We start from the raw sequence: 20,171 nt of genomic DNA on the forward strand, positions 1-20,171 counted from the left end.
CGATCTATGAAAATAACGGGCAGCACTGGTAGCTTTTGTTCTCCTGGCTGGTGGGGAAAGTCCACTTCTGTACTGACAGGTGGAAGAAAGACAGAGCTCCATATTCGGATATATTGGCCGCTTAAAGGGCCAGTCTGGGTGACCATAATGAAACACCTCTAACCCTCCTCTCTACGGTGCCACAACTGAAATGATCAGGAACTTAAAGGGATTAGAGCCATTCATCATCTTGTTTCAGACAGGTTGGCCAGCTATCAATTAAACTTCAGAGCCCAGACCACCAAGGACGTCTCTAGTTATTGGTCTGTACATCTGACACACAGGGATTGCATAAAAATCTCATAAAATAAATGCAAAATAAATTAAAATATGGACAATATACATAACACTTAATGACCAACAGCCTGTATCCATGTAAAGAGCTATTAAACTCCATATCTCATTGTACTTGAGCCATTGATGCACTAGCAATTGGAACATGTAGTTCTACAGTGCAGTCTAGTGGCCAGCAGTGGAAATGCAGGTCCACTTTTACATCACTCAAGTCTCTAGACTTTTTTATGTATAACTAATTTTAAAAAGAAGACCTATAGCTAAGCCCAGGAAATTTACTTTTTAGGTAAATTTCCTCAACAGAAAACATGAATGTAGGTTTATACCATTTACAATGCTGATTACAAGAAATATACTAAAATATATAGTAATTATACGCAGCAACAGTAGATAACTAATAATAACTATAAGCTGCATAAGCATATAAGAAAATACAATATTATTTAAATGGCCATGTCATGCAATGAATTCTGCAGGATTTCTAGGCAAACACAGCTCAGAAAATAGGTACTGCTTATAATAAACAAGCACTGCTGCTCCCCCTGGTGGTCAAGGGTGGATACTAAAAAGCCATCATTAATTGGGAAACAGTTGCATTTGGCTTGAATCTCGCATTGCTCAGATGGGGCTTGAAAAGTGAAATTCAGTTCACAACTGGTTTGATCATTTGGCTGCTTGGGATACGACCAAAATGCCAGGGAAGATATATATCTGGAAACCCGTCAAGATAAAATATCGCAGTTACACTGCATGCTGCGGATCCACTAGGCAACAGTTTATCAGTGTATGGTGCATAATAATATTATCGTAGAAACAGAGACGTTCACTGACCACTACACATTTTCTTCAGGATCGGGCCAATTTTTGTTTTTGCAATTCTCTTTTTTAATCCCTGCCCTCCAAGAGCCACACGTTTTTAGTTTTCCATTCACAAACCCTTATGTGGGGTAATTTTTTGTGGAAAATGTATTTTTTAATAGCATCATTTAATTTATCATATATTGTGTTGAAAAATGGGGGGGGGGGGGGGGATAGGAACAAATTCTTTGTGGGGTGAAAATGAAACAAAAAACCTACAATATGGGATTGACATGACAACCTTATTCTGCGGGCCTTATTCAACCTTATTCTGCGAGATTACGGCAAAACCAAATTTATATAGTTATGTTTACTACTTTACTACAGAACTGTCTGAGGCTTTGATTTTTGCTGGGTAACCTGCAGTTTTTATTGGTACCGTTTTGAGGCACATGTAACTTTTTTTGATCACTAACTTTTTGGGGGGTAAGTTTATGGCGTTCACCAAACATGATAAATAATTTTATAGTTTGGAGATGATACCAATCATGTTCTTTTTTGTTTTTATTTCAATTGTAAATAAAATTGGGAAAGGGGGTGATGTGTTTTTCATAGTTTTAAAAACAAAAAAAAATGTAATTAAAAAAGGACTGTAGTTTTTTTTTGTCCCCTTAGAGGACTTGAACATGTGACCCTCTGATTGCTTACCAGGGATGCCCAACCTGCGGCCCTCCAACTTTGTAAAACTACAACTCCCAGCATGCCTGGACAGCCTACAGCAAGTAATGGTGGGAGTTGTAGTTTTGCAACAGCTGGAAAGCCGCAGGTTGGGCAGGCATCCCTGGTTTAAACAATCAGAGGATCACATGTTCAAGTCCTCTAAGGGGACCAAAAAAACGACAGTAATTATTATTATTTTTTTTAGTTTTTACAACACTTGGAGTGCCGCAGGTTGAGCATCCCTGGCTTAAACCATAGGCTGCGATATTATATTATGGCAGTCTATGGGAATTTTACTGCATTCGTATTGAGCACTGCCGCATGCCAGGCTTAATAGGCAGTTTTCTATGGCAGACCGGGGAGCCATCACAAGGTCGTAGTAGCAACTGAGCAGCTTGTGAGGCCACACCATATATTCCTTATATGCAAATTATGTAAGTGTGCATCATTTTGCATTAAGGAGTTAAAAAACTGGGTGGATGGAGTTGTGATGTGACTTTCCGCATTTTTACAACACTTTGATTAGTGTGCTTTGGTATTAAATGCAGTAATGATGAGTTGTGAGTGCTAAGACCCCAAAGATCGCTAGAACAAGAAGAGAGACGCGTCCACATATTGTGCTCTCTCTCCTCACTGCAGGAAACTGTTCTGGGGATCGATGGTGGTCACAGCACTGGACTCCCACCGATCAAAACTTTTGATAGGTCTATGGCTTATCATAAGTTTTCTGATAACTCACTGACCCTTTAAAGGGTGGTCTGTCTCAGACAACTCCATGCTCAAAGATACACGACTCTTTACTGAAGTTCCCCTATAGCCAGATCTGCATCAAGTGCATCGCTCATCTACTTCTTTCACAACGTGCATGCCACAAATAAAGTTACAAAAAGATTCACACATGCAACAACTCACCACATCGCGGAACACGACTGCCCGCAGACGATTAATATCTACATCCTGGAGAAGTCGGTCAGGGTCCTTTATGGGTGAAAGATTACCGGGAACATTATCCAGAGGGGTCTATGTATACAGAAAAAGAAAAATGTTGTGTAGGGTTAATAAAACATCAATAGGAGATGAAGAATCCCCATGAGATGATGGTCAATGGGACTATACAATGTCACAGGTATCCCAAAATATTATAACAAAAGTAAAAAGTTAGATAAGTGAGATAGAGGGAATTTTTTTTTTTTTTTTTTTTTTTACTAAAATAGTCTCTAAGGCTTACTGAGGACCTGTCCCCTCTCCTGACTTCTCCATTTTAGTAACTACTTTCATTTCCCATGTAATAACAATAATGGAGCATCTATTCTTATGATTCTATCTTGTGCAATTCCTTGATTATTCCTGCTAGAAGTTATGAATGAATTGCCAGCAGTTTGTATTGATGGTCCAGATGGGTGCTACCAGTTGGAGGTGTGTCCCTGCATAGTCTGACCCTATCCAAACTGTGCTGACTGTGCAGAGACATAACCCCAACTGTTAACACACATCTGGAGCTTCATTACAAACTGCTAGCAAATCATTCACTTCTAGCAGAATTAATAAAGGAATAGTACATCATAGAGTCATAAGAATAGATGCTCCATTATTGTTATTACATGGGGAATGCAAGTAGTTACTAAAACAGACATGTCAGGAGAGGGGACAGCTCCTCTTTAAAGTGAATCCTATCATTTCAACATTTGCAAAAACAACTGAAGTAAAAACCACCTCCTGCATTTCAGCAGTGCTCATCTTATTTCCATAGTGTTAATTCAAGCATCGCTCTCTTCTCTCCAGCTTCAACTTTTGCTACCAAAATCCTTGCTGCTGCTCTACTAAGAGGGCCTCATCACATTGGTGCCAGTAGTCTGTGCTGTGATCTTTCTGCCATAACTACCCATATGTCAACACTAAGGCCTCTTTCAGACGGGCGATATTTCCGCGCGGGTGCAATGCGTGAGGTGAACGCATTGTACCCGCACTGAATCCGGACCCATTCACTTCTATGAGGCTGTTCACATGAGCGGTGATTTTCACGCATCACTTGTGCATTGCGTGAAAATCGCAGCAAGCTCTATATTGTGCGTTTTCCACGCAACGCAGGTCCCATAGAAGTGAATGGGGCTGCGTGAAAATCGCAAGCATCCGCAAGCAAGTGCGGATGCAGTGCGATTTTCACGCACGGTTGCTAGGAGACGATCGGGATGGGGACCCGATCTTTATTAATTTCCCTTATAACATGGTTATAAGCGAAAATAATAGCATTCTTAATACAGAATGCAAAGTAAATGAGGGATAGAGGGGTTAAAAAAAAAAAAAAAGTAACTCGCCTTAATCCACTTGTTCGCGCAGCCGGCATCTCTTCTGTCTTCATCTTTGCTGTGCAGTAGGAAAAGGACCTGTGGTGACATCACTGCACTCATCACATGGTCCGTCACACGATCCATCACCATGGTAAAAGATCAAGTGATGGATCATGTGATGAGCGCAGTGACGTCATCAAAGGTCCTACTCCTCAAAGATAAAGACAGAAGAGAAGCCGGGCTGTGCGAACAAGTGGATTAAGGGGAGTTAAATTTGTATTTTTTATTTTTAACCCCTCCAGCCCTATTGTACTATGCATTCTGTATTAAGAATGCCATTATTTTCCCTTATAACCATGTTATAAGGGAAAATAATACAATCTACACAACACCGATCCCAAACCCGAACTTCTGTGAAGAAGTTCGGGTTTGGGTACCAAACATGCCGATTTTTCTCACGCGCGTGCAAAACGCATTACAATGTTTTGCACTCGCGCGGAAAAATCACGCATTTTGCCACGACGCACCCGCATCTTATCCGGCCCAAAAACAAGACGCCCGTGTGAAAGAGGCCTAACTATTCCTGGGAGCGTGCCCCATTATCACAGAGATCACAGCACAGAATTAAGAACGCTCTCAAAGCCTGTGATATGGGTTGCCTGGTTTTCCCATATCTCAGGACAGGTCATCACTATCAGATCGACTCCCGGCATCTCCGCCAATCAGCTGTTTGAAGAGAATGCAACGCTTTTACTAGGCTGAAAACAGCCGATTGGTGGGGGTGCCGGGTGTCGGCCCCCCACCGATCTGATATTGATGACTTATACTGAGTATAGTATGAGAAAAGTGGACATCCCCTTTAAATGCTCAAGCGGTGTAGGGGTTTCTCCCAACAGGGCCGCAAAAGAATATGGGGCACATTTATTAAGACCGGTGTTTTAGACACTGGTCTTAATAAAGCCCTAAGCCGGCGGTGGTTCTGCTGAAGATATGAAGAGGCGCAGGCCTCTCCATAACTTTGGCGCAGCCAGCGCCAGTTCTAAATGTAAGACAGCTTCCAAGCGTCTTACATTTAGACCTTTTTCTACACCTGAAACAGGCGTAAAACAATGGTAAATGAGACGGGCCGGCCAGCTCGCCCACAATTTCAGACTTGGTTGGTCATATTTCAGAATAATAAATGACCCCCTATGTTTATAGGTAAGACCCATTTTAGCAACAGGACATTTTGGTGACTTCAAGTAGTAATATTTTAATAAGACTATATTATATAATAAAGATATGGTGAAGAGCTAAGAAAAAAAAGTCATGACTAAGATACATTCTGCTGGGCTGCACAAAGGCAGTAATGACTCTCAGCAGTCCTTATCTCTGCTGCAGCTATGTCAGACAAACAGCGGTCTGTATGTTCTTGAGGAAGGCAAAGTACCAGAAAATCTGGTTAACCCCGGGGGTTAAAACGCACAAACTACATGCAGATGTTGCCTTGGTGGGATCACAACCCGTTACCAACTAATACTCCCCATTCAGAAAGTCGATGCCAGCCTCGGCCTGTCTTCTACACACTGCTCGAGGCCAATATACAGTGTTCTCGCTGCACACTCATGGCGCAGGTGGAGAACGGATTAGGCAGAATTCATTCTGTTCAGAGTACACAGTTCAGTCTGCAGTATGGCAGTAACGGTGATCTGAAGGAATGGAATGTACTCTATTGCCGGTCGCAGGGGACCGAAGGCTTCTCAATGATAATTGGCCGGTCGCCTCCTCCCGCTTTGGCTTTTAATCATTTGAAGAGTATGGTTCTGATTTTAAAAAAAATAATATCCGCGGCCATTGCAGTAATGTTTTTCTAGGATTTCATTTCACTTTTTACTCGTGTTTAAAAGCTTTACTCTGCAAATTCAATAAGTCCCACTTGTGCCAGAGTTAATTCCGTTTTGGTAACCTCTGACCATACACCTTCCTTCACTGCCTTGTAGACGGTCTTCAGGAAACTCCACCAGATAGAATATCTTCCATGCTTTGCCCTAGGCCAAGTTATGGGATCTGCACCTTATCGTCTGAATGAGCAATTATCACACGTGAGCAAAATTTTTTGAGCAAGTGGTGTTTCTCCGCTGTCCTCGCCACATTGCCAAAGAGGGGGCATAGTGAGGGTGGGTCCAGCGGGCCTGGTACATTTATCTTCTTTTACACCAACTTTCTGGCATAAAGGAAGACTGAAATCTATGCCATACATTTATGCTCATCCGTTACACAGAGATAACCCCACGGGTGCAATAAGTATAGGGCACTGATCTAAACTCTGGGGTATTGATTTTCAAATAAAACATACCCCTTTAAGTAGTGGATGCTAGAATGTTACAACTGAATTAAAGGATCTCAGCTTTGGACAGTCCCTACTTGTTAGACAATTATCTGATGCCAAAGTGCATCCCTGCAATTAGCTGTAATCTATGGTGAAACCTGGCACAAAGCATTCACTTTCCCTGCAGCGCCACCACAGGAGAAATAAAGTACTACACAGTGCGCGCTCAAATAGTGGGTTCTCTGTGTAATGCAGGACAGGACAGGTCCTCCAGAGCAAGAGATGCTCTTTGTAACTGCTCTCCACTCTGGCCTACAGATGAGGATGCCCGCAATTACACCCTAATAAGGCGTATGAAAATGGATTTTATAAACCAGAAAACCTCTTTAAAGCAATAATAGTTCAATATTTTAAAAGTAAATGTACGGAGATTAAAAGAGTTGAAGTAATGCCACTCTTGTCCATTGGCTCCATTCACTTAGATAAGGCAGAGCTGCAATACCAAATACAGCCTGTGGACAAGGGTGGCATTGTTTCCGTGGAAGAAAAAAATATCTTGAAGGTGCCCCCACTTATACAGTAGCTTGTACACTGTAGTTAAACATTTCAAGAGTCTTCTAGATGGTGATAGCACTAGATAAATCAAATTATAAAATCTCCATCTTACCTTTGTGGCACTGCCAATTGGGACACTCTGTAGATTGTCCTGGACCTTATTGCTGCCCATGGGCTTGGTCACCCGATCTCGCTGCCTCTGCCGACACTCCAAGCAGTTTCGTACAGCTACACAGCAAACTAAAAAAGGTTTAATCAAAATCGACTTACATTTATTTCATCATGTAACTGACTGGTGAGGTGAAACGTCAGTAAAAAGATTTATTGTTTAACTTCTGAGAAATATATAATTTCCTATTGGGGCTATGACTGAAAACTGATCATCAATGGTCTCGTGCTGCAAAGTGGCTTAAAGGGATGTCTCACTTCAGCAAGTATCATTCATCATGTAGAGAAAGTTTATATTACCCACTTCCTAATGTATTGTGATTGTCCATATTGCCTCCTTTGCTGGCTTGATTCATTTTTCCATCACATTATACACTGCTCGTTTCCTGGGGTTATGACCACCCTACAATCCAGCAGTGGTGGTCGTGCTTGCATAATATAGGAAAAAGCGCCAGCCTCTCTGGTGCCCGGGAACATGAGAGCTCACATAGACTGGTGCTTTTTCCTATAGTGTGTAAGCACGGCCTCTGCTGCAGGATTTACAGGGTGGTCGTAACCCCTGGATATGACCACCACTGATTGATTTGAGGGTCGTCTGTAACCATGGAAACGAGCAGTGTATAATGTGATGGGAAAATTAATCCAGCCAGCAAAGGAGGCAATATGGACAATCACAATACATTAGCAAGTGGCTTGTATTAACTTTCTCTACATGATAACTGCCTTTTGCTGAAGTGAGACAACCCCTTTAACCTGACAGACACTACTGTGAAAGCAATCTGAGGACAGCATAAACTGGTGACAGAACCGGGGGCAAATGCTAGGTTGCTTCTTGAACTGACCCAGTTGTTTTGCCAAAATCTGTATTGAGCCGCTCCAGCTTGAGTAAGGTATTGGCATCTGCTCAGGACAGTGCTTATATGTAGGGAAACTGGAGGTGGTGAAAGCTGGGAGCTCATGAATATGAGGACTCTCTGGCATGTGTTCTGTACTGAGGGCTCAGCTCAGGCTAAAGTTATTACTGATTTTGGTAAAACAACTCGATCAAATTATGTAAGTGACCTAACATTTTGCTCATATTATATGTCACAAGTCTATGCTGCCCCTAGAAAGGACATAAAACTGGTGACAGGTTCTTTTAAACAATGTTTAAAGACTGTCTGCCTTCAAATGTGTTGCCTCTGCCATGGCATTTCTGTATGGTGGTCCTCGGGGTATGCTCTCCTGTCTGATCAGACATGGGGAGTGGAAAGAAATAGCTGCATGCTCGCTGATACTATTCTAAGGAACGGGACCCAGATGGCGGTCGCCTCAAAAACGATACCACCCAGCATGTAGTCGAATCTCTCCACACACCTGATGTCAGATCGGGCAGGACAGTATGGCTGGACAAGAGATGGTCTCTGCAGGGGAAATGTGATAGATTACATAGAGACTCCAGCACAACTTAGAGGCTCTCCATTCAGAGGGGCGTCCCCTGCACTTTGACGTTCGTGTGACATTACTGAGACAACGCTTACATTTCCGATCTATATAACAGACATAAGTATTGTTGAACGTCTCTGTATGTGGACATCCACTGTCATTTTAACATTTCTAGATATGTGAGAATTTATGATGGCGGCTGCCATTTCATCATATATATAGCTGGGAAACAGGATGACATAAGAAGAGGATCTGATCCACAAACGAGTAACACATGTGCAAGAAATGTGTTGAAATAAGATGAAGAGTGTCTCTTAAAATATACCTAAGTGCTTCTGATTTATATAGGTCTGTCACGAGAAAAGAAATCTCGCAAACAGGCTTGTAGGAGTCCTGCTGGTTCAGATCCACAGTATATCTATTCTAGGGCTTATGCACATGAACGCATTTTCTTTCCATGTCTGTTCCGTTTTTCTTTAGTTTTTTTGCAGACCCTTTGCGGAATCATTCATTTCAATGGGTCCGCGAAAAATAAAAAATAAAATAACGGAAATTACTCTGTGTGCATTACTTTTCCGTTTGTCGATTCCGGAAAAAAATAAAAAATAAATGTCCTACTATTATCCGCATTACGGACAAGGATAAGACTGTTCTATTAGAGGCCAGCTGTTCCGTTTCGCAAAATAGGGAATGCACATGGACGTCATCCGTATTTTTTGCGGATCTGTGTTTTGCTGTCATACGGTTGTGTGCATGAGCCCTTACGATAATTTAGAGGGGGGTATCCGACTTGAACAAACAATTTTGTTAAAGGGGTTGTCCGGGTTCAGAGATGAACCCGAACATATCCCCATTTTCTCCCCTCCATCATTTTATGCTCCAATGCTCTCCTTTGCCCTGCGCTGAATTGTGAAGAGCAAAGGCTTTTTTTAAAATCCGGTGACGTACCGGGCCCTTCATGAGGACTGCTAGGCGGAGGCTTCCGCCTAGCAGTAAGCCCGGTGACGTCACTGGCACTAATGGGCAGGCTTTAGCGCTGCCCTAGCCTGTAAGACAGCTAGGGCAGCACTAAAGCCCGCCCATCTGAGCTGGTGACGTCATTGGGAACACTGGTGGGCGGAAGGGCAAGCGAGAGCACCAAAGCATGAAATGCTCCGATGCTCATATCAGGAAGGCAGAAGGAGTGAAGATGGGGATATGTCTGGGTTCAGCTCTGAACCTGGACAACCCCTTAATAGAATGGTATGAAAATAAGGTGTTCATGGGGCATCCCCATTCTGGGACTCACAAGGATCAGTCGTGATTTGTGGGCAATGTACACATGCATGTCCACCTCTCAATTCTATACTACGGGACAGTTGAATATAGCTGAGTTCTTGTCTATCTACGAGAGCCCCATGCATGACACTCCATTGCAAGGGGAAGAATGAGCCCTTGTTCTCGTGATCGGCAAGGGCAAAACAAAACAATCTGACAATTATCCCCTCTCCTGTGGACATGGGATGAGTTCATAGGACATCCTCTTTTGAGATTGGGAACCTACTGATCATGGACACAGCAGGACTGGACCACGGCGCTGTCTCTTTATTCACATTTCTACCCTAACAGTATTTTATTAGTAGCGCTTTGCTTATGCCTAGAACTTCACAATGGTGCCAGTATTTAAAAAAATTAAATCTGAAAAAGAAAGCGCCTTTCCAAGCCCCATCAAATCAAAACAGGTTAATGCACGGTGACAGGTCCACTTTGAGTTTAGATAAGCTGCAGCTGTGAGTGGAATGAAAATACCCTGTAGAAAATAAATGCATTTCTACTTTAAAGAACACACTTCTGAAACCTCTTTCCTTTCTCTACTGGGGATTGGAACTCATGAATTCATCCCATTGTTCAGCGCTGTATAATAAGGCTGTACAGCAGGTGATTTATAAATATATAATATCACAGCAGATCTAGAACTAGGTCAGAACCTGAAATGCAGCCATGTACTCCACTCCTACAGACGAGCAGTTCTTAACCCTTTCCATCATACAGCGGCAGACAATACGGAGGGAGGGGGTGGGTGGATGAGCTTTTCAGCACACAAATGGTTTCCAGACACCATCTGCACTATACAGCATGAACTTACCAAGCCTCAGGCACTGTCGCATTAAGCCACCAGAAGACATGTTTTTCTCTGCTTCAATTTCACTGAAATTCAGGGAGCTGGCGAAAACCAGGACATCGACCATGGCCATGAGACGGCTGAGGAAAGTCACGGCGGTCTCCGATGACATCCCCTGTGTCACTTCTATATTCTCCAGCTCAGTCTTAAAATACAAAAATAAACAATGACAATCTGATTCCACTGCCGTGATCGGTAATTGCTCAGCCCCCCATGACAGAGAGAGAGGGGCTATGCACTTGGCCAAAGGCTAAAGACAGAACATATTAGAGCAAGCATGTCACAAAAACACACAAAGTCCGGACAGGGGCTTCATATGCAGACAAAACAATGTTATTCTAAGACAAAATGGCAATAAAAATTAATAGTAAAGAACAAGGTGTTCCTACATGCAAAGGAAGAACAGACTTTATCTGACACCAAGAGGTCGAAGCAGGTCAGACGTGAACAAACATAGCGGTAATAGGAAGTGTACGTGTTGTACATCTTGTAAAATGTAAGGCTATGTTCACACTTGCGTTATGGGGTGCGGACACAGAATCCATCAAGCTTCTGCTATTTTTCCAGTAAGAATAACAGTCTGCAGAATTAGTCTTGCTGGCAAAAACACAGAACCCCAGATGACCCCGTTAAAAATCAGTGAGGTCCGTAGGAGTGCGCCCGTTTGAGAAATGGGATAGTCTATATGACCATTTAAAGGGGTTTATCTATCATGGAGATTTATCACGTATCCACAGGAAAGATGATCTCTGGGATCCTCACAATCACTAAGAATGGAGGTCCTGAGGCCCACATTCCTCCTCAATGCATGACCACAGGGAGGGGGAGTTTGAATGGTGCGGTGGTCGAGCATGTCTGGTGTAGTCCCATTTAAGGGGTATGGGACATATGGACCACCAGCCTAGTGATCATGGGGGTCCCTGCTGTCGGGCCCCCAGCAATCAAGCACTTTGATGATTTAATTGATCACACTTCAGTGCACACACTAGGAGCATGAGTTTGTAAGACACAGTAGGTCATACCGCATTTCTTCAGGATAAATTTCTGACTAGCCATTCTGCATAAAATATCAAGTAAGGGCAGGTTCGCATTGGCGTTATTGAATTTCATTATAACAGAGTTATAACGGAATATAACGGAATTCAAGGACAGAATGCAAAACAGGAACCTTTGAGAGGCATTCCATTTTGCTCCGTCCTAATACATGTCTATGGGGGCACAAAATGGTTCCGTTATACATGATGGAAAAAACAGTCGACAGGACTATTTTTTCCATCATGTATGACGGAACCAAACGCAACAGTTATGTTTCCCCACAGATCTGTATTAGGACTGAGCAAAACGGAATGCCTCTCAAAGGTTCCCATTTTGCATTCCGTCCTAAAATTCTATTATATTTCTGTTATAACGGAACCTATAACAGAATTCAATAACGCCAATGCGAACCTGCCCTAACATTGTAAATATTCTGCTTTCTTCTTCAACTCATTTACTGATTATTTTTCCCCATAAATATAATTTCAGAATTCTGCTGGTGTCTAGTCACTAGAGAGCAGTGCACTGTGGGAGCTCAGATGACAGGGGTTATCCAGGAAAATATATTTATGACGTATTCTCAGGATAGGCCATCAGTATCAGATATGCGGGTGTGCGACATCTGGGACCCCCACCGATCAACTGTCCACCGATCAAGAAGTCTTGAGCTTTGCAGCCTCTTCCTTGGCCAGTGACATCACTGTACATCAGTCACATGGACTATTTAGACCAAAAAGTAGGTTACAAAAAACAAGGAAAGATGACAAGCCACATGAACCCCTCTAAACAAAGCTAGCTCAGCAAAATGAAATCACCTACAACGAAACACTGAGGCTAATTAGCTATAAAAATTACTATTTTATATCTCCTCAGGAAGACCGCACAACCCGACGCGCGTTTCGGTGGAAACCTTCCTCTGGGGGCCAAGTCACATGGACTAGATGCAGCTCAGCCCCAGTCAAGTCAATGGGGTTCAGCTGCAATACCAAGGACTGCCACTAAACGATCTACAGCGCTGTCCTCAGAAAGCTGCTGGAAGCCTGCATCGCTCACCAGATCTCTGGCGAATGCAGCTGCTCCCTGAGACAGCTAATCGGCAGGGGTGCCGGTACTTGGACCCCTGCTGATGTAATAATGATGACCTATCCTGAGGATAAGTCATTATCTGTTCCCGGATAACCCCTTTAATGATAAATCAGCTGTTAGGTCACATGGCTGACGCTGGGGTGGAGCTTAGCTGCTGTCTGTTTCTAACGGCAACAAGCAGAATTCTGAAAGCATAGACAAAAACACATTAACTAATGTAAACAGCAAAGCAAAGACTATGCCAAGTTATTAAACTTCTGTAAGTAGATTAGAATTGCTGTTAAAAGTGGAATTATGCCTTACATTTAATTGAAACCTAAAAAGAGGGTATGACAGGTCTCACCCATTGTAAATGTGGTAACCTATGCTGGAATATTGCATCTATGTAACCACACCTCTTAGCAAAAAATAATCGGTGAGATTGGGAGAATAACATAGTATAATGAAACTGCAAAAAAAGGGGGGTCAATGAGCACATCCCAATGTGCAGGTGCACGCCGCCATGGCTAGAAACATGAACAAAAAACCAATGCAACAGCACACTGCAAACACAAATAACGCACAATAATGCCATAGTTAGAGAAAATATTCTGGTGCTAATGCTCCGCTTATTTTGTACATTTGAAATTCTTGGCAAATATATATTTTATACAAAATTATTTGGGCCTGTCTGCCAAACGTCAAGGCGATCTCTGTAAGACGGGAACCTAACACTAAATAGTACCTGTTATGTGCCATAACGGCCACCACAAAAGTCAGGGAGTTCAGGTTCCACATGCATGCTGGGTCCACTCTGCCTTTTACCATTTTTGGTGCCACTGATTCATCACACAAAATGTCTGACCACGTTGCATCCAGAGGCAGTAAACAAACACATAAGACAATCAGCACCCTGCCAATCATCTTCATAGGATCAAACAGGAATGGTTGTGTCTGCTGGAATGGTGCCTGAGACACAAAGCCGTAACAGCAATGTCGAAAAATATACAACCCTTGACCAGACAAGCTTGAAACATGGCAACTACAAAGGAAATGCTCAAAGTTGCCAGAAGGTTCATGCTATAGGTGGTGGTTGGTCATTACCAAAGGCTGTCTGGGCATGCTGGGAGTTGTAGTTTTGCAACAGCTGGAGGCACACTGGTAGGGAAACACTGCTCTAAGGGGCCATTTACACGGGTCGAGGATCAGGCCAATTATCGGGAATGAACATTAGGGTGCTGCTACAACATCCAGGTTTGTTGATGCACTTTTTAAGCCAAAATCAGGTGTGGACCACAACAGGATAGAAAGTAACTAATTCTCCTCTCTTTTGAATACACTCCTGATTTTGGCTTCAAAGACCTTAGGATGAATACTCGTTCCCGATAACTGTCCCCGGTAAATGTGCTGGCAACCAACCGGCAAACAAGCAAACATTAGTTTGTTGGATGATACGATTGTTTTATGTGAAACACAAAAAAATAAAAATAAAAAGGGATGTGCTGCTGACAATTAATAAAACTGTATCAAGACAAATAATCCCAGTAACGATCATTCATCCCCACACAGAGGTTATGAAGGCTGCATGTAGATGCAGGTAATAAGCAGCAATAATCTGGAGATCTGGAAATTGTAGATCAGTAATAAAACATTACATTTTTTTTATTACTGATTGCTCCTGTAACTGGAGCTGACATGTTAGCCCCATTCACAGGGGGAAAATAGCCCCTGGAGGTTTTAACAAAGCTACGGAGGCTGAGTTCACATCAGCGTTCAGCCTTTCCCTTCTCCAGCTCCGTTATAGGAGCAGGAGAACGGAAAGGACGGATTCAGCACATAACTGAGCCTACGGACCCCATAGACTATAATGGGGTCCATTAGGTTTCCGCTCAGAAGATGATTTTGGAACGGAGACAAAAGTTGTGCGCGCAGGACTTTTGTCTCCGATTCAAAAATCTTCCTCTGAGCGGAATACTAACGGACCCCATTATAGTCTATGGGGTTCATAGGCTCCGTTCGGCTCAGTTATGTGCAGAATCCGTCCTTTCCGTTCTCCTGCTCCTATAACGGAGCTGGAGAAGGGAAAGGCTGAACGCTGATGTGAACTCAGCCTTAACCTCACCGCAGAGCTGATTTAGGCTTGAAAAGACCCAGCAGCCCCTGGCAATCACATGGATCCAGAGAAGGAAGCGGCTGCATTGCCACTCCATGCTATATCCTTTGCATTCACTGACTCACTAGCACATTGTTACTGATGAAAGGTCATCTATATCTGCTCAGCAGGGGTCTGACGCTCTAAAACCCCTCCCACTCAGTTGTTTGGATGTAGCTTTGGCACCAAAAGTAAGCTGTCCATTGAGTAGTGGACGAAGTTGGTTCCTGCATTGCTGCTCCCACTGAAGTGAACAAACGAAGTAGTATAATGTTGGTGACTGAGCTATTGCAGAACAATTGATTGGCAGGCTAGGCCATTAATATAAATGGAGTGGACAACCCCTTTAAGGCCTGTCTTAAAGGGGTTGTCCAGCCATGAAAAATGATTTAACAGCTTAGAATACTATAAAATAATAAAACATGTAAAGCATACCTGTCTGACCCAGGAAGAAGTACATCATCGACTTAAAAAGATTAAAATAGACAAATCGCCAGGACCAGATGGCATACACCCCCGTATACTAAGGGAATTAAGTAATGTCATAGCCAGACCCTTATTTCTGATATTTGCGGACTCTATACTGACAGGGAATGTCCCACAGGATTGGCGCATGGCAAATGTGGTGCCAATATTCAAAAATGGTCCAAAAACAGAGCCTGGAAACTATAAGCCGGCAAGTTTAACATCTGTTGTGGGTAAACTGTTTGAAGGTTTTCTGAGAGATGCTATCTTAGAGCATCTCAACGGAAATAAGCAAATAACGCCATATCAGCAAGGCTTGATGAGGGATCGGTCATGTCAAACTAATTTAATCAGTTTCTATGAGGAGGTAAGTTCTAGACTTGACAGAGGCGAATCAATGGATGTCGTTTATCTGGACTTCTCCAAAGCATTTGACACTGTACCACATAAAAGGTTAGTATATAAAATGATAATGCTCGGACTGGGAGAAAACGTCTGTATGTGGGTAAGTAACTGGCTGAGGGATAGAAAACAGAGGGTGGTTATTAACGGTACACACTCAGATTGGGTCACTGTCACTAGTGGGGTACCTCAGGGGTTAGTATTGGGCCCTATTCTCTTCAATATATTTATTAATGATCTTGTAGAAGGCTTGCACAGTAAAGTATCAATTTTTGCAGATGACACTAAACTGTGTAAAGTAATTAACACGGAAGAGGACAGTATACTACTACAGAGGGATCTGGATAGATTGGAGGCTTGGGCAGATAAGTGGCAGATGAGGTTTAACACTGACAAATGTAAAGTTATGCACATAGGAAGGAATAATGCAAGTCAGCCGTACATACTAAATGGTAAAACACTCGGTAACACTGACATGGAAAAGGATCTAGGAATTTTAATAAACAGCAAACTAAGCTGTAGAAACCAGTGTCAGGCAGCTGCTGCCAAGGCCAATAAGATAATGGGTTGCATCAGAAGGGGCATAGATGCCTGTGATGAGAACATAGTCCTACCACTTTACAAATCATTAGTCGGACCACACATGGAGTACTGTGTACAGTTCTGGGCTCCAGTGAACAAGGCAGACATAGCAGAGCTGGAGAGGGTCCAGAGGAGGGCAACTAAAGTAATAACTGGAATGGGGCAACTACAGTACCCTGAAAGATTATCAAAATTAGGGTTATTCACTTTAGAAAAAAAGACGACTGAGGGGAGATCTAATTACTATGTATAAATATATCAGGGGTCAGTACAGAGATCTCTCCCATCATCTATTTATCCCCAGGACTGTGACTGTGACGAGGGGACATCCTCTGCGTCTGGAGGAAAGAAGGTTTGTACACAAACATAGAAGAGGATTCTTTACGGTAAGAGCAGTGAGACTATGGAACTCTCTGCCTGAGGAGGTGGTGATGGTGAGTACAATAAAGGAATTCAAGAGGGGCCTGGATGTATTTCTTGAGTGTAATAATATTACAGGATATAGCTACTAGAGAGGGGTCGTTGATCCAGGGAGTTATTCTGATTACCTGTTGGTGTCGGGAAGGTATTTTTTATTCCCCTAAAGTGGGGAAAATTGACTTCTACCTCACAGGGTTTTTTTTTGCCTTCCTCTGGATCAACTTGCAGGATGACAGGCCGAACTGGATGGACAAATGTCTTTTTTCGGCCTTATGTACTGTGTTACTATACCTTACTGATCCTCCCTTTAATTCTATATACTCTATTCTACAGAATGGTTGCACCCAGCGGACTTATGTAACAGGTGCTTGACATCTGCTAAACATCTATATTACAGGAAACTTCCTAAATCAATTAATATGGCTACGGATTTCCATACACCCAACTCATCTCATACAGTTGTGAATGATATATACTTTCTCCTAAAGATGAGCCGCTAGGAAAAGTCAAATCTCAGGGGGTGATGCTAGAGAAGGGACTACTCTCCGCACATGGAGGCCTGCTGATTCTGGTATGCGGGGCCTCACTAACACAGATCTCACATTTCTGACACTTTGCACTACGTACCAAAGGGGACAGACTGCAGAAAAATGCATCATCTGTCATAGAACTGGCTATCGGCCACAGAAAATTATTTTCCAACATGGCTCCAAATGATTCAACCTCTCCTCCTCCTTGTAGACACATGAAAAGTTAGCAGCCGTTTTGGGAAGATACGTAGTTCAGTTAGGTTCCTTAAGGGCACATGCACACAACCATTGGATGTTTTGCAGTCCGCAAACTGTGGATCTGAAAACCACGGATATCGGTTGTGTGTGCCGCATTCTGCGGAACGCAACATCCTGCCCTCTATAGAACTGTCCTATACTCGTCCGTAAAACGTACAAGAATAGGACATGTTCTTTTTTTTTGTGGAAAAAAAATATGGATGCGGATATCTTTCACAGCCCCAATGAAGTGAATGAGTCCGCATCTGACCCACAAAAAATGTGTATCCGATGCGGACCAAAAATACATTTGTGTGCATGCGCCCTAAAAATGTGTAGTCTACAGACACCCCTCTAGCTAGATGGTTTTATAGATTTCAAACACACTTATTGCTGACATATTAAAGGGGTATTCTAGCCAAAGGCATATACGCCACATATTTCAAATACTCCATAAGACTACCTGCCTGGGTTACACGGGATTCTTCTGTGCGGATTCTCCTACAGAAACATCCCAGCGTAATACAGTTCCAGCAAAGTGTACAAGTCTCATGTACACTTTGCATTTTTGTTCCGTAAGGCCTCATGGACACGGCCGTTTAGTTTTTTGCGGTCCGCAAACCGCGGATCTGCAAAAAACGGAAGCCGCCCGTGTGCTTTCCGCAATTTGTGGAACAGAACGGGCGGCCCATTGTAGAAATGCCTATTCTTGTCCGCAAAACGGACAAGAATAGGACATGCTATATTTTTTTTGCGGGGCCTCAGAATGAAGCAACAGATGCGGACAGCACACGGAGTGCTGTCCACATCTTTTCCGGCCCCATTGAAGTCAATGGGTCCGCACCCGAGCCGCAAAAACTGCGGCTCGGATGCGGAGCCGAAAAAGGTCGTGTGCACGAGGCCTAAGGAAATTGACCTGAGGCGCCGATTTAGAAATCTGCAGAATGTCAGTTCTTTTGTGCCGATTTAAGCCTTTTTATTGCACAGAAATTGGTGCAGAATATCTGCTACACAGTGCACACCAATGTGCAGGTAGCCTAAATGTCTGATAGATGGAGTCCCACAGATAATGAAAGCCCTAAAGTTATGGTGGCTGGCCTCATTTTGCCATATAAATCATTTTTATTTGCCTGTGCAACCTTCAGCACTCCAGCTGCTGTGAAACTACAATTCCCAGCAGACATACCGGGTCGGTTGCTGTTGCAACTCCCACAGAAGTTGAAAGGAGGATTCTGGGAGTTGTAGTTTCAGAACAGCTGGAGTGCCAGCGGTTGCCGATCCCTGCACTAGATTATAATGTAATATGTATGGCTAGCTCTTGTCGACATCTGCTCATCTTAGTGGTGGTCGATATGTGCTAAAAATCCAAAGTCAGGGACCTTTTTTAAAGGGCATCTGTCAGCAGATTTGTCCCTTAGAAACTGGCTGACCTGTTTCATGCGTATTGGTCCCATATTCATATGTGTCCGCATTGCTGAGAAAAATAATGTTTTAATGTATGTAAATGAGCCTCTAGGAGCAACGGGGGCGTTACCATTACACCTAGAGTCTCAGGTCCCTCTGCAACTGCCATGTCCTCTACATTTTAATTGACAGGGCGGAGGTGTGATAATGTTTTCACTGCTTGGCCCTGTCAATGTGCAGAAGGCGCGGCAGTTGCAGAGAGAGCAGAGCCTCTAGGTGTAATGGCAACACCTCTGTTGCTCCTACAGGCTCATTTGCATATATTAAAACATCACTCTTCTCAGAAATGCGGGCACATATGAACATGTAACACGTGCACATGTAACATGTCAGCCAGAGTCATAGGTAAAAATCTTCAGACAGATGCCCTTTAATCCCAATAGATGGGGCTCTCAGAGACACCACTGTAAAGTTCCTAAAAACATAGTACATAGGAAACTTCACTCTCACTGCGGATTTGACTCTGGAAGCAACATGAAAATTGTTCTTCAGGAGCTCCACAGATTGGGTTTCAAAGGCTGAGCAGCAGGACACAAGCCCAAGATCTCCACACTCAATGTCAAGCCTCACCAGGAGTGGAGGATATGACTGCACCATAGGACTACAGAGCTGAAGGTCATTGTACCATCTGATTGTATTATATCTACTTCCTTCTCAAGCACACAGCGCTAGGTTTGGGGAATTATATCTAAGGAGATTCCACCTTTCATTTTCCAAAGGAGCTCTGAAAAGTGGTTATCTACCCCCTAAAATGCCTCCCCTATACGCCCAGGCCCCTCACAGAGGCTCCCCTGCACCCACATCGATTCTGCCGCCTGCCGCTACATCTCCCCTTCGCGTGGATAAAAACATCCGGAGACAATAGCAGGCCGCAAAGGGAACGATCCTCCCCAGCATGGTGACGCTAGGGAAGCTCATTCCCGTCGCGGCCTGCTATTGTTTTAGTCTGCGCAGTGGCATGGTGGCCGCACGAGCATCAGAAGCGACGTGGGTGCCAGGGAGGAGGTAAGTCCAACCTCTCTGAGGGGCCTGGGCGTATGGGGAGGCATTTTAAGGGTTGGAT

General features: G+C 43.4%; 1 protein-coding gene across 10 annotated transcripts in view; it reads right to left on the reverse strand.

Annotated features, from left to right (window-relative positions):
• The window catches only part of NBEA (neurobeachin), a 630,876-nt gene that overhangs the window by 343,981 nt on the left and 266,724 nt on the right, over window positions 1-20,171 (reverse strand). For all 10 annotated transcript variants that reach the window (XM_040426128.1, XM_040426125.1, XM_040426127.1 and 7 more), the window contains 3 exons: window positions 10,721-10,901; window positions 7,115-7,242; window positions 2,764-2,871 (listed from right to left, as the gene is read on the reverse strand). In XM_040426128.1, coding sequence (XP_040282062.1) covers window positions 2,764-2,871; window positions 7,115-7,242; window positions 10,721-10,901 — 417 coding nt within the window. The remainder of the gene's footprint in view (window positions 1-2,763; window positions 2,872-7,114; window positions 7,243-10,720; window positions 10,902-20,171) is intronic.

This window comes from Bufo bufo, chromosome 3 (genome assembly GCF_905171765.1).
Source record: "Bufo bufo chromosome 3, aBufBuf1.1, whole genome shotgun sequence".
NCBI classification, from domain to species: domain Eukaryota; kingdom Metazoa; phylum Chordata; class Amphibia; order Anura; family Bufonidae; genus Bufo; species Bufo bufo.